This window comes from Paramisgurnus dabryanus, chromosome 18, assembly GCF_030506205.2.
Source record: "Paramisgurnus dabryanus chromosome 18, PD_genome_1.1, whole genome shotgun sequence".
NCBI classification, from domain to species: Eukaryota; Metazoa; Chordata; class Actinopteri; order Cypriniformes; family Cobitidae; genus Paramisgurnus; species Paramisgurnus dabryanus.
Window position 1 is genome coordinate 33,963,212 of NC_133354.1, and position 15,663 is coordinate 33,978,874.

Consider the following 15,663-nt stretch of genomic DNA (forward strand, 5'->3'; position numbering starts at 1 on the left):
AACTCAAAAGCATTGCCAAAGCACACTTTAATGTAAGCATATTGTTTATGACATTTGTTTCATAATTCATTACATTCATGACAAGCAGGAAGTTTTTAAAATTACATGAAACAATAATGATATTATATATTTAATATTGTACGCCAACCTGTTGCCGTGCTTGCCCGTTTAAAGGCTGCAATCTCAACCCTTGACTGCGATTGTAATGCATACCACCGCCTCTCGCAGTCGTCCAGGGTCCGCGACACAAGAGGGAATGCTGCATTGATCTGCAAACAAATCCTCTCCCCAGTGATGCGCGGGTTGATCCGAAATGAGCGGGTGCCTGCGGTTACGAGTCATCCAAAAATATTTTTTATGATATTCGGGTCGCGGTCGGTCGGGTCGTTTGAAATAAAGATGCCAGTTAACTATTTTAAACAATTACTACTTTAAAAAAAATGCGGGCCAGGGAGCGGGTTGGGAATATTTATTTTTTGCGGTCCGAGATGCGGGCGGGTTTGTTGAAAACGTTGGTGGGGTGCCGGTTGTTTTGTACATTGACCCGCGCTGCCGCGCATCACTGTCTCCCACAGCTCACGCTTAGTTTTGCTTGATATCTCAGTGCCGAATTTCCCTTTTATTATGTTTCTTTTTTCCAGCACCAACTCGGACAGCAGCAGTAACTGATCTTGCGTCCAGTTGGGCTTTCTTTTGCGTTTTGGCGAGTTCATAATCCACCTTCATTTATTTATTACATTAGGCTTCTTCAATAAGGTCAACATTTCCTTGCTTTAAGTAGTCTATTTAGGCTAATAGGATGTAAATTAATCAAGCAATTGTAAATCCAATATCGGGTTTTTTTATTATTAGGCAATTGACGGTTTTCATTTGGGTATAAGGCTACCTTGATTTAATTTAATTTCATTCACAACTTTTCTTTTATATATGCATTTCGATGGCATTACTATTATTATTTTGTGTAGGGCACAGACATATTTCGAAGTTGTAATTCCATGATTTGGTACATCTGTGTTATGTTCCGCATGACAGCCCTGTCATCTAACAACCAATCACCGTGGTCATTGCGAGGCAGCTTGTGCATGAGAATTGACGTCATCCGTGGCAACGAAGACTCACTCTTAGTTTAGGAGTTATAATTTTTCCTTACTAAAAGTAGGTCTGAAAGGCGTTGTGAATAACTTTTAAGAGAAAACTCCTAGCTAAAATCTTTCAGTGCGCTTTAGGAGTACTCTTAGTGGTAAGATAAAATTCTTTGTGATTACGGCCCCTGGTTACTGCTGACCAACATGGTCTCATGGAAATCTGTGTTATAGTCACTAAAAATTTTATCAGTTTATCCATGACCATGTCACAGAATTCAGCTTTTTTCCGTGACGGGACCACAGATGTCTTTTCTGTGTCACTTCCACAGATTTCTCGTGACTTGTGTTCATGCATTTACATGCAAGATAAAATATATTAGTATAATGATGCATTTACACCAACCGCGGTAAGGGCGTGAAGCGCGAGTGATTTCAATGTTAAGTCAATGTGAAGACGCGTTAACGCGCGTCAGGAGGTCCCGCGGCGCGGAAGAGGCATTTGGCGCGACGCGGAAGACGCGTTTCTGCCCCTTTCACGCGTGAAGTTCGGGCGAAAGGCGCGAATTGAGCGTTGTGAGCGGTACGCGCGGTAAGCGCGAATGGTGCTTTTTGTGCATCTTGCGGTTCACGCGAATTTGCGGCTGACGCCCGAGTTGAAAAATTTGAACTTTGGCGGAATTTTGCGCCACGTTAACCAATCAGGAGCCTGCTTGCTGCTGTGATGGCAGCCCCGCCCGGAGTCACTCCCAAGGCTTGATATTGTCCATAAGCAGACACCCGGAGCTATACGACACAAGTTCTTATTTCTATAGAGGAGACAGGAATAAAAAGGACCTCGCTTGGAAGAGTGTAAGTGAGGACATTGGGCAACCTGGTAATTGTAATACACACTTCACTTTTGAGTCACGTGACGTTTATCGACCCGTGTCGTTTATTTTCCCCATAGTAAGGTTACCAAATACAAACTGGTAACTCTCTCGATAAATGCACAATCAACATCAGTCATTTTGCAAACAGACAACCGCATAGCACTTGTCCCTCCCACAAGAAGCGGAGTTTGCCTCTGACGCGCGTCAAATGCTTGCTTTTTCCGCGTGTCTACTCCGCTCTGCACGCGCTTATGCATCCAAATTGTTCAAGCGGCAAACCACGCGCGGTAGACGCGATTTTGACGCCCAAAACGCGTTTGGTGTAAACTCAGCATTAGTCTGCCTTGTCTGATTTCTGATATGAACAGCAGGAAGACAACCATTTGGTAAAAAATAAAAAACAAGATGTTTTTGTTTAACTCTTTCACTGCCAGCGTTTTTCTTTTAAACAAACATTTAATGCCTTCCAGAAAATGTTCTTTAAATATATATACATACAATATATCAAATGTAGGAACAGACCCTCTGCTTTAAAAAAAAACCCCTTCATTAGTTACCATCCTCTTTTTACCACCTTTCAAATCTGGGTTGGTTTCTTCAAAAACACAAAATTTTGAGCAAAAAGCCGAGATAATTGCATTTTTGCGAAGGACTTTTGATAGAGATCAGATTCAGAGCGATACTCAAAACATACACGGACATACAGCTGTTTGCTCTAGGATGATACTTCCAGGTTTTATAAGTTTCGGATTAGCGCCACCTGGTGGATAATGGCGGTATTATGGATTGCCGTAAAATACTCGTTTTTGACAGGGATGCGTTTTCTCTTAATTGACGAGTTAACTTGAGTTAACGGGGAAAGAGTTAATCAGAATTTTAACAGTATTTGTAAGTCTTAGTAACTAAGCAATGTTTGTGTGCAGGAAGATGTGTGATCCCAGTGTAACAGCATTTGAGCCCGAAGCCCTGGGAAATCTGGTGGAGGGGTTGGACTTCCATCGCTTCTACTTTGAAAACTGTAAGAAGCATTTACATGAGAGATAAAACAAAAAATATTATTTGTATAGAGAACAAATTGTTAAAGGAATAGTCTACTCATTTTCAATATTAAAATATGTTATTACCTTAACTAAGAAGAGTTGATACATCCCTGTATATTGTATGGCGGAACCGCACTTTTGGGAGTACTTCAACTTGCCTGAAAAATCCGCTCCCCTTCTCCCTCTCATAATGGGAGAGGGAGAGTGTTACTGCGCCGAGTCAAAGTACTCCCAAAAGTGCTGTTCCGCCATACAATATAGTTCCTCTTTTAAATCCGCTTAGAAAAGCGCTACGTTTTATTTTGTACCACCAAACTTGCTCGTATAACTACTCGTCTTAAATAAGAAAAACGTTGATGTGTTTGGTCACCTCTAACTTTATCTCTGTTTGATACCATTGAATGAATGGGGCTAAGCTAAATGCTATCAAAGTGTCGCAACGCGCTCCAGCGCTTACGTGCATGCATACAGATGATAGAGGAATGTATCAACTCTTCTTAGTTACGGTAATAACATATTTTAATATTGAAAATGAGTAGACTATTCCTTTAAGGTATCCATAAGGAGGAGAAAATGGAACCCAGATGCAGGCTTAGAGTGTGCACAAAACAAGGTTTATTTGGGGAAAAGGGACACAAAACAAAGACCCACGAGGGGGTAAAACAAAGTAAACGATAAAGGACAGACTAGATAAACCAAAACACTAAACTTGACTATGAACATTTACCAAGACTACTCACAAGAAAACAGGACAGCATCAAAACGAACCAGCACAGGACAGCAAACACAAGGGCATTAAATAAGGGGGCAAATCAAGAGGGGAACAGGTGACAGGAGTTAAACAATAATGAGGAGAGAATGACAAGGGAGCGGGGTAAAAGAGACAAGACACAGGGAACACATGGTCTAGTAAACCAATACTGAGACCACGTGAACCCACACAAAACATGGGTCTATCATGATTCTGCCACAAGACTAGATTAAACAAATGACAAGAAGGCAAAACCATGAAACAAATGAAGTGAACATCCTATATTACCTTTGTTGATTGCTAATTATTATTACTCTTTTAGTTATAGACTAAGGTTTCATCTGATACGGTTGCCATGGTTACATGCCTGGTCCAAAGTAAACTTCCCGTCTGTGTTTGTTTATTGGCCTGGCTATTGATTGAGCGGACCTCTGGAACAAATACCTTGTTAGAAAATAAAAATGCTTTGATTTCCTAAGGATGAGGGGAGATGGCAAGCATGGATCACAATAGCGCAAAAGAAAGATTCGGTAGCCAGGCAATAATTCAAAGATCTGTAGCTAAAATTGTATACATTAATTTTATACCATAACATTAGCCCAGTGTAGTAGCTTATACGCTTAAAGGATGATTTATGATTAACTAAGGTAATTTACATATTATTTTACTTGTTATCAGAAATAATTTACTCTAGAGGGACTCTGTTGTTATTAATTATTTACTAGTCTACCGGAAGTTAGGTTTGGCCCACAAAAGCTGTTTGTTTATTTTGTTATTGTTGAAAACATCTATACCTTACAATCTGTGATGTGTGTGCATGTGTGCATTTGTTGCAAAGGAGCAAATGAGAAATTGGAAAGATTCAATTTGCTCAGGTCCAATAAGTCTGATGGTCATGAAAAATGACAGAGTGTCAGGAGCTGGGGAGGGTTGAGTAGGCTGGCTGTTTGGTGAGAAGACAGATATACTGTAGAACACACAGTAACTGTAGTTTCGACCACAACAAGTTAAGAAAAGTGGGTTAGTTTGATGAAACTAAAGCACTAGGGTACTTATCTCAGACATGAGTTGACACTAGTGAAGAAAAACTTTGAACAAATGAATGAAAAGACAAAGTATGAAGACTGCCTAAGTTTGAAAAGCATAAGTTTGTTTCAGAAAATACACAGGTAAGAACATCTGATGAATTTACAAAAATCTCAGACATGAGTTGACACTAGCGAAGAAAACTATGAACAAAGTATGAAAAGACAAAGGTATGAAGACTGCCTAAGTTTGAAAAGCAAAAGTTTGTTTCAGAAAATACACTAATAAGAACATCTGATGAATTTACAAAAATCTCAGACATGAGTTGTCACTAGCGAAGAAACTATGAACAAAGTATGAAAAGACAAATGTATGTAGACTGCCTAAGTTTGAAAAGCAAAAGTTTGTTTCAGAAAATACACTGGTAAGAACATCTGATGAAAAATCTCAGACATGAGTTGACACTAGCGAAGAAAAACTTTGAACAAATGTATGAAAAGACAAAAGTATGAAGAATGCCTAAGTTTGAAAAAGAAAACGTCTGCCTAAGAAAAATACACCCTAGAACATTTACAATAATCTCAGACACAAGTTGACACTAGCGAAGAAAACTATGAACAAAGTATGAAAAGACAAATGTATGTAGACTGCCTAAGTTTGAAAAGCAAAAGTTTCAGAAAATACACAGGTAAGAACATCTGATGAATTTACAAAAATCTCAGACATGAGTTGACACTAGCGAAGAAAAACTTTGAACAAATGTATGGAAATACAAAAGTATGAAAAATGCCTAAGTATGAAAAAGAAAACGTCCGCCTAAGAAAAATACACCCCAGAACATCTGGTGAATTTACAAAAATCTCAGACACAAGTTGACACTAGCGAAGAAAACTATGAACAAAGTATGAAAAGACAAATGTATGTAGACTGCCTAAGTTTGAAAAGCAAAAGTTTGTTTCAGAAAATACACAGGTAAGAACATCTGATGAATTTACAAAAATCTCAGACATGAGCTGACACTAGCGAAGAAAAACTTTGAACAAATGTATGAAAAGACAAAAGTATGAAAAATGCCTAAAAAAAATACTCCCGAGAACATCTGGTGAATTTACAAAAATCTCAGACACAAGTTGACACTAGCGAAGAAAACTATGAAAAAAGTATGAAAAGACAAAGGTATGAAGACTGCCTAAGTTTAAAAAGCAAAAGTTTGTTTCAGAAAATACACTGGTAAGAACATCTGATGAATTTACAAAAATCTCAGACATGTGTTGACACTAGCGAAGAAACTATGAACAAAGTATGAAAGACAAATGTATGTAGACTGCCTAAGTTTGAAAAGCAAAAGTTTGTTTCAGAAAATACACTGGTAAGAACATCTGATGAAAAATCTCAGACATGAGTTGACACTAGCGAAGAAAAACTTTGAACAAATGTATGAAAAGACAAAAGTATGAAGAATGCCTAAGTATGAAAAAGAAAACGTCTGCCTAAGAAAAATACACCCTAGAACATTTACAAAAATCTCAGACACAAGTTGACACTAGCGAAGAAAACTATGAACAAAGAATGAAAAGACAAAGGTATGAAGTTTGAAAAACAAAAGTTTGTTTCAGAAAATACACGGGTAAGAACATCTGATGAATTTACAAAAATCTCAGACATGAGTTGACACTAGCGAAGAAAACTATGAACAAATTATGAAAAGACACCTGAGAACATCTGATGAGATTACAAGATCTCCCACATAAGTTGACACTAGCGAAGAAAGCTATGTACAATGTATGAAAAAGACTAATGTATGATGACTGCCTAAGTTTGAAAAGAAATGTTTGCCTAAGAAAAATACGCAAAACTATAATATAATTTCATGTTTGCTTATTACGCAATGATAGATGTTAACCTAAGTTGAACCTAACCCCTCAGGCAGACCAAGGGCCTGCTCCACTTCATAAAAATCCTGCCATTGATCATTTGGGACCCCCTATCACGTGATAACTACCAATCCACACACACCCCCATATCCTCTGGGGGTTTTGTGCTGTAAGTCGTAAAGCTATAGACGCTGATTGATCTTAAACCTAATCTAACCTAATATCAGGTTAGGATGCTCGAATAGTATATTTTTATTTTTTAATAAATGTTAAGGTTTACCTATTTAATATGTGTACATGATTTTACTGTTATGTAGAGGTAAATCCTATCTGATGTTGGTGATATAGATAGTTTAATGGAAGCACACAATCATGTTTAACAAAACCACACACAAAAAAAAGACTAGTGTGTCTCTGTAAGCTATTTCAAATTTGTTAAATGTTTTGTCTTTAAAGAAATGTTTGTTGTCACGTTAGTGACAACCTGGGGCCCGTTTCAATAAGGAGGTTCAACCAACTCTGAGTTTAAACTTGAACTCTGAGTTGCCGAGCCGGGATTCGAACTTCGATCACCGACAGCACATCTGCCCATACCACGGCGCACAGCACTACCCACTGGACCAGCGAAAATGACAAGTGGATATGCAAGAAATGTCAAGACAACTGTATAGATGTAAGAGCACCACAAAGACTGATATTAGTCATATATAAGGATATTTATATATCTAAAATGACTGCAAAAAAATTATAATTTCGCTCACATAAATGTAAGTGGATATGACAAAAAACCACTCGGGGTCTCAAAATTCTCTCGCGACATAAATCTAACTTTCTACAAATGAATGCAACATCATCATCTGCAGGATTCTCTATAAAAGTACATGACATTTTAGTCACTAAGGCGATCTATGCACCTAAGTATATCATATTAGCTTTACAATTAAGCTTTTTCAATTGACTGTTTTAATTTTTTTTTTGAAAGTTTAGTGTAATATATAAAAATATAAAGTAGTAAGGTAAAATGATTTGCACTGGCAATTTAATTATAACTTAAAGACAGCTAAAAACATATTTTACAGTGTACAAAATAAAAATGTGCACAATGAATGAATGTACTTAAGCAACTAACAATATTAAACACAGCTTCTCCTTTAAAAATGGGGAGGAGACTGCCATAAACTCTGAGTTTACAGGATAAAACCTGCTCCCGACCAGGTTAGGTTCACAGAGTAAGTTACCCCGGAAACAGACTCTGAGTATAAGTTACCTCTCCTTCTGAAACAGGCTTGACTTACCCCGCTGTCTCAGGTTTAACCTACCTCCCTTTTTGAAACAGAAAACTCAGAGTTTCCCTCATTTCAGGGGTTAACAAACTCAGAGTTTTCACTTAACCACCTTTCTGAAACGGCCCCTGGATTATAACAATGTCAACTTTGATAAATAATATTTGCAAACATTTTATTGTTCCCTAAATGGATAACAGATGGGTTTAAGGCAACATTAATTAAAAAACAAAAACAAAATGTGAGATAAAATGTCTTAAACCTTTTAAGTTTCTTTAAATCGCAAATAAGGGATAACATGATTCAATCAGTATCTGTGTAATGAAGCCTAAATCTAAAAAAACCCTTTACTTTTTGTCAATGAGGGTACAGACTTAACATCAAGGCTTTAGTAACAACCAGAGACACCATAGCCCCCCATGCAAACACACACACACGCACACACACACACACACACAGAAACGCACACACACACCTCCCAAAGACACGGGCGCATAAACACGCACACACATAAACAGACAGGATCGCACACACAGACACAAGCGCGACTCAGTGTGGCTCATGTGACGATATAAACTTACTCATACACACCTAAATGTTTAATTCAGGATTGTGTATAAGACCCTTTGGATGTTAAAACAAAAATTAAGATCGAATAGTAGACCTGTTCGAGTCGTGACTCACTCGGATCTTTAACCCGTGTGTTGCCATTCAGGCAAAATGTTAGGGACTTTTAATTTGATAGAGACTTTTATTTTGATTTGATGTAGACCTGGAGTTTGGGGTTAGAGGTTATTTCCTGTACAGAAGTAAGGAAGGTGACAGAATGAGAGCACATGTAATCCATTTGTTGTTAGCACTAGAGGCAATGTCGTAAGTACAAAATTCATTTTTATGTTGATAAGTTAATGTTACAATACTGTTTAAAAAGAAAAGACTACACAGTTAAAATATGTATTTACATTTGTATATAGGTATATTTCATTAGAAAATATTTATGTTAAAACAGTCAAACTTTATTTCTCTGTTACAGTTTTCACTCTGTCATGTAAGATGATGTTAAAGCCACAGTAAACAGCAAGAAATCGCTCACTACGACTTGTTGTCATTTTGCATCAGAGTTAGCTGGTTGTATAGCTACAGTTGCTACACTGCAGTGAGGACAACAAAGTGAAAAGACAGAGAAAAGTTAGTGTTGAACATTGTGACAAGATGGATGGAAAACGTGCTAAGTCTTCTGTAGCAAGTGGAAGTGCTCACTCATCTGCATCATCAAGGAGTGCAGTAATCCGTGCACGGGCTAAAGCAGCAGCTGCTAAAGTACGTGCTGAATATGCAGAAAAAGAGGCTAAAGCTAAAATAGAAAAGCAACCTGATCTCACGAATTTCCGTGGCATAGTCACTGAATTTTTTGCTAATTTTTCCGTGGCATTCTCACGGATCTCCGCATATTTCCGTGGCCCTGCCACGGACTTTCTTTTCCGTGGCATTCTCACGGATTGGTAACTCAACTGTTTTGTCCTATTTTCTTACCATTGTCGCTTCGGTTTAGGGTTAGATTTACATAAAATGACATCCCTACCCAAACCCAACTCTAACCCCAACGCCAGGCAACAATTGATTAAAGTTTAGAAAATATAAAAGAATACATCAGAAAAAATAGTATAAACTAGGGATGCACCGAATCCAGTATTCGGATTCGGCCGAATACTGGGCTTTTTGACGGGGTTCGGGTTCGGCCGAATCCTACAATTTTTTTCCACCGAACCGAATCCTAGGCTTGCGCTACGCTGCTCGACGTCACGCGGGCCGTTGATTACACACATCGGGTGCTGACGTGGAGATGAGCTTTTTCTTTCGGTGAGCTTTAGGGGCTGGACACACCAAAACTTTTAAACACGGCTGAAAACGCCTTGAGGACACCAAATGCCAGCTGTTTTTCAGCCAAGCGCTTGGTAGCTGTGATGCTTCAGCTGTGAGCCGGTTGGTTGCTGTGGTAATGTCCCGCCCCTCCTCCATTGTAATTGGACGGCCGTGTGAAAACTGACATTGACGAGCGGAGCTTCTCACTCAAAGTTAAATATTGTTTTCAGCGCGGAGCTGCTTGCTTATTGGAAAAACGAGCCTGTCGCAACGCATCGCTTTCATTATGCATAGGCTTATGGTAATTGTCAAAATAGTTTTCCAACTTGTCATCCTGGCATAATGTACAGTTAAAATTAAATACAATAAAAAATACATGCTGTGGACGTTGTATAATTCATTAATGTGTTTTACTGTGTTAATGGAATAAGGATGCGAGTAGGATTCGGTATTCGGTTTCGGATTCGGCCGAATCTTAAACGGTGGATTCGGGATTCGGCCGAACCTAAAAAATCTGGATTCGGTGCATCCCTAGTATAAACCAATACTTAAAGTGACAAACTAATGCAAACACCAAATCTAACCCTAAACCGAAGCGACAATGGTTTGAAAATAGGAAAAAGCAGTTGAGTAACCAATCCGTGAGAATGCCACGGAAAAGAAAGTCAGTGGCAGGGCCACGGAAATATGCAGAGATCCGTGAGAATGCCACGGAAAAATGAGCAAAAAATTCCGTGACTATCCCACGGAACTTTGTGAGATCATGTTGAGAAAAGGCAGCTAAAGAAGCTGAATCACAGTTGGAGAAGGTAAAAAGAGAGACTGAGCTTTAAACACTCGCCATGTGTCGTGAAGCAGCGGCTGCTGAAGCTGAAGCAGCCGTTTGGGAATCGGCTGACTCAATTCCGAAGTGTATTCTGTTGGATGAAACAGGTTCGTCAGGAGAAAATAAAATGGAGCGAACGAGCGAATACGTCCAAACTCATTTTGGCCCAACTAGCTCCCCAAAGCGAGAAGCTACGAACGCTTGCTTTCAGACTTTTCAGCCTGTTACAGATGGCACTCTCATTTTCAGTCCGAACAATCCCTTCTCTTCATATCAGCAGGTTCCTGTTTCTTCATATGAGCCACGACAGGCAAAAAACCAAGAAAATGGGAAATTATCAGAGGATGGTTTAGACAATGCTTATGTTCCACCATCAGCCAAACTACCATATGGTCAGATTTTATATGAAAGAGAGGATGCTCGGGTCGATTCAAAGAAGTTTCATACTGACTTAAATATTTCTGCTTCGTGCTATTACCCTCAGCTAAAAACTGATCAGAGCGTGTCTGCTACTGAACATCTTGCGCAATATTTAGCGCAACGTGACTTGGTGAGTGCAAGCTTGTATGAGTTTGATGATAAACCAGAAAATTATCGTGCCTGGCAGTCTTCATATAAAAATGCTACACAAGGGCTGGGTCTCACTGTTACTGAGGAGCTAGACTTAATGACTCGATGGCTTGGCAAAGAATCCAGCAACCAAGTAAAACGCCTGCGTTCAGTGCACGTAGCAAGTCCAGAGATGGCACTCAGAAAAGCTTGGGAACGTCTTCAAGAATGTTACGCAGCGCCAGAGGTAGTTGAGAAGGCCCTCTTCACTCGACTTGACAAGTTTCCCAAGGTTTTGGCAAAAGAAAATCTGAAGCTAAGGGGGTTAGCAGATCTGCTGATGGAAGTGCAATGTGCTAAGGAAGACAGCTACCTTCTGGGTTTGTCCTACCTGGATACTGCACGAGGCATTAAACCTATAGTAGCCAAGCTGCCTTATGGACTTCAGGAAAAATGGATTTCTGCGGGTTCAAAGTATAAAGAAGAAAATGGAGGACAGTTTCCACCATTTGAATTCTTTACCAGATTCATGTGCAATAAAGCAAAGAAAAGGAATGATCCCAGTTTTGCCCTTTTAACTGCTAGCGGATCTGCTGTAAAGGCTGAAAGTCCCCTATTTAAAAGCACCAAGAACCCAATTGCAGTTCATAAGACCAATGTCTCCCCAGCAGAGTCGAGCACTTCCAGTGATCCAAATAAGAGCTGCCCAATACATGCAAAGCCACATCCACTAAAGAAGTGCAAAGCCTTTAGAGCCAAAGATCTTCAAAACAGGAAAGCCTTTCTGAAGGAGAGAGGATTCTGCTTTAAATGCTGTGGCTCAAATAATCATGTGGCAAAGGACTGCACTGCAGTAGTGAAATGTTCTGAGTGTGATAGCAACAAGCATGTCTCAGCTATGCATCCGGGCCCTCCACCAAAGATCACTGCCCCTGTTACCTCGCCACAGAATGGCGGGGAGGGAGAAGAGGGTAACGACGGTAGGGAAGTCGTCAGCTCAAGCTGCACTGATGTATGTGATGCAGGACAAGTTGGAAGGTCATGTTCCAAGATATGCCTAGCAAAGGTGTATCACAAGGACTGTCCAGATAAAGTCATCAAGACATATATCGTTTTAAATGACCAAAGCAACCGGTCATTGGGGAGGTCCAGTTTCTTTGACCTTTTCAACATTCAGAGCAAGCCATATCCTTACTTACTGAGAACGTGCTCCGGCAAAGAGGAAACATTTGGTAGAAGGACTGAAGGTTTTATGGTCAAAGCACTTGATGGGAAAGTGACAATCCCTCTTCCCTCGCTTATTGAATGTAACGACTTACCTGACAACCGGGCTGAAATTCCCACGCCAAACGCCGCTCTTCATCAACCTCACCTCGTCAGAGTAGCAAAACACATTCCCGAGTTGGACCCTACGGCGGAAATCCTCCTGCTGCTTGGTAGAGATATAATTAGAGTGCACAAGGTAAGGGAACAAGTAAATGGCCCCCCCAACGCCCCTTTTGCTCAATGTCTTGACCTAGGTTGGGTGGTGGTTGGAGAGATCTGCCTAGGGAATGCACACAAGCCAAATGTCAGCATTTACAGGACAACAGTGCTTGATTGTCAACGGCCCTCGCTCCTTCAACCGTGCACAAGTGTTATGCATGTCAGGGATAAGCTTCATGGCAAAGAGCCCAGGAAGAGTGTCTTAGGGCCCAGCAGGGCTAAAAAAGACAGGTTGGGTAAAAATGTATTCGATCACACCGAACGGGACAACAAGCTGGCCCCATCAATTGAGGATGAGACTTTCTTGAACATAATGGACAAAGAAGTCTACAGAAATGATTCACACAGTTGGGTTGCTCCACTACCGTTCAGACAGCCTAGAGAACATTTGCCTAACCACCGCAGCCAAGCACTCAAACGTTTTGAATCACTTCGACGCAACTTGAAGAGAAAGCCAGAGATGGAACAGCAATATGTGGCATTCATGGGCAAGCTGTTGGAAAATGATCAGGCTGAGGTAGCACCAGAACTAAGGGAAGATGAAGAGTGTTGGTACTTACCAAGCTTTGCAGTGTTTCACCCACAAAAACCAGGTCAAATCAGGGTGGTGTTTGATTCTAGTGCTCAACACTCTGGAATCTCCTTGAATAATGTGCTATTGACTGGCCCTGATCTTAACAACTCCCTTCTGGGAGTACTCATGCGGTTCCGAAAGGAAAAGGTGGCTGTTATGGCAGACATACAGCAGATGTTTTACTGCTTCCTCGTGGAAGAAAAACATAGGAACTATTTGAGATTCTTATGGTTCAAGAACAATGATGTGGCAAGTGAAGTCATAGATTACAGAATGAAGGTCCATGTGTTTGGGAACAGCCCATCTCCAGCAGTGGCAATTTATGGGCTTAGAAGAGCTGTCAGAAAGGGTGCCCAAAGATATGGACAAGACACCGTCAACTTCGTCGAGCGCCACTTTTAAGTCGATGATGGTCTTTGTTCTGTCCCTACTGATGCTGAAGCCATTGACTTGCTGCGTAGGACTCAGGCTTCATTGGCTGAGTCCAACCTTAGGCTCCACAAGTTTGCATCGAATAGTCCGGCTGTCTTGGCAGCCTTTCCAAGTGAGGACTGTGTGGCAGCTGAAAAAGAGGTAGACCTCTATGGGAAGGAGTCGCCCATCCAACGCAGCTTAGGCCTCCTGTGGGAGGTAGCTAGGGACACATTCACCTTCTCTGTGTCAACTGAAGTAAAACCGTTTACCCGTCGAGGAGTTCTCTCCATGGTGAACAGTGTTTTTGATCTCTTGGGTTTTTTGGCTCCGGTCGTGATCCAAGGAAGAGCCTTTCTCAGAGAGCTGAATTCTGAGGCTTCAGAGTGGGACACTCCATTACCTGCAGATAAACTAAGCAAGTGGAAGGCTTGGCGAAACTCACTTCAAGAGTTGAAACACTTCCATATATCAAGGATGTTCACAGGCATCTCTCTAACCAAGGCAGAACGGATGGAACTCTGTGTGTTCTGTGATGCTTCTACAATGGCCATTGGGGCTGTAGCCTATTTGAAGACCATTCAAGAAGGCATTGTTGACATTGGATTTGTCATGGGGAAGTCTAAACTTGCTCCTCAATCAGAGCCAACCATACCGAGACTTGAGCTGTGTGCTGCGGTTTTGGCTGTGGAAATGGCCGAACTTATTCAGGAAGAACTGGACTTGAACTTGGATTCCATTAAATTCTACACTGATAGCAGAGTGGTCCTTGGATACATTCATAACCAATCCAGACGGTTTTACGTATATGTCCATAATCGAGTCCAACGTATTCGCCAGACCACAAATCCTGAACAGTGGCATTACGTACGCACAGAGGACAATCCGGCTGATATTGCATCAAGGTCTGTTCCAGCATCACTTCTCACACAAACAATGTGGTTCAGCGGACCTACCTTTTTGCGTAAGCTTTCCATTCAACCAGAGCCTATTCAGTCATTCAGCTTAGTCTCACCAGAATTGGATGCAGAGATTCGTCCAGATGTGAAGAGTTATGCCACCCAGCTACACGGGAAAGGTTTCAGCATAGAGCGTTTTGAGAGGTTCTCCACCTTTGACACACTCCAGCGAGCTGTGGCACTCCTAATTCACATTGCAAGATCTTTCAAGTCCCCTAACATCATGGACAAGTGTAGGGGATGGCATACATGTGAGCTGCCTCGCACTCCGGATGAGCTTTCCCAAGCCAGAGAAGTCATCATTAGAGCCGTTCAGAGGAAAGCATTTGGAAAGGAATTTGAAGTTTTAGAAAGAGACAAGCCAATTCCTCTAAACAGCTGCCTACGTCGTCTCAATCCTATCTTGCAGAATGACCTAATCTGCATTGGTGGCCGTCTGAAAAACGCAGATGTAGAGATTGAGCAAAAGTACCCTGTAATTCTCCCAAAAGACAACAAAGTTTCCTTACTGTTCATCAGACACCATCATACCCAAGTAAAACACCAGGGCCGCCATTTAACAGAAGGTGCTGTGAGAGCTGCAGGACTCTGGATCTTGGGAGGTAAAAGGCTCATTAACTCAACTCTTCACAAATGCGTGACCTGTCGTAGACTCAGAGGTCGGATGCAGGAGCAACTAATGGCAGATTTGCCACCTGAGCGTCTCAAGGCCTGCCCTCCCTTCACGTATGTAGGGCTAGATGTCTTCGGACCATGGCACATCACTACCAGACGTACAAGAGGAGTTCAGCCTGAGAGCAAACGGTGGGCCATATTATTCTGTTGTATGAGCTCTAGGGCAGTTCACATTGAGGTGATTGCCTCAATGGACTCTTCAAGCTGTGTCAATGTCTTGAGGCGTTTCTTTGCCATAAGAGGACCAGCCAAACAACTGAGGTCAGATTGTGGCACGAATTTCATTGGGGCCTGCAGAGAACTCGGGATGAGCGCAGAACAACCAGACACCACTGTGCAGAGGTACCTACACCAACAAGGATGCTCCTGGGTGTTTAACCCACCTCATGCTTC

General features: G+C 41.1%; 1 protein-coding gene across 8 annotated transcripts in view; it reads left to right on the top strand.

The window, feature by feature from the left end:
• Window positions 1-15,663, top strand: part of camk2a (calcium/calmodulin-dependent protein kinase II alpha) — a 901,358-nt gene that overhangs the window by 663,123 nt on the left and 222,572 nt on the right. For 6 of the 8 annotated variants that reach the window (XM_065287693.1, XM_065287695.1, XM_065287688.1 and 3 more), the window contains one exon: window positions 2,878-2,972. The exons of the other annotated variants lie outside the window; for them this stretch is intronic. In XM_065287693.1, coding sequence (XP_065143765.1) covers window positions 2,878-2,972 — 95 coding nt within the window. The remainder of the gene's footprint in view (window positions 1-2,877; window positions 2,973-15,663) is intronic. 8 annotated transcript variants of the gene reach the window in all.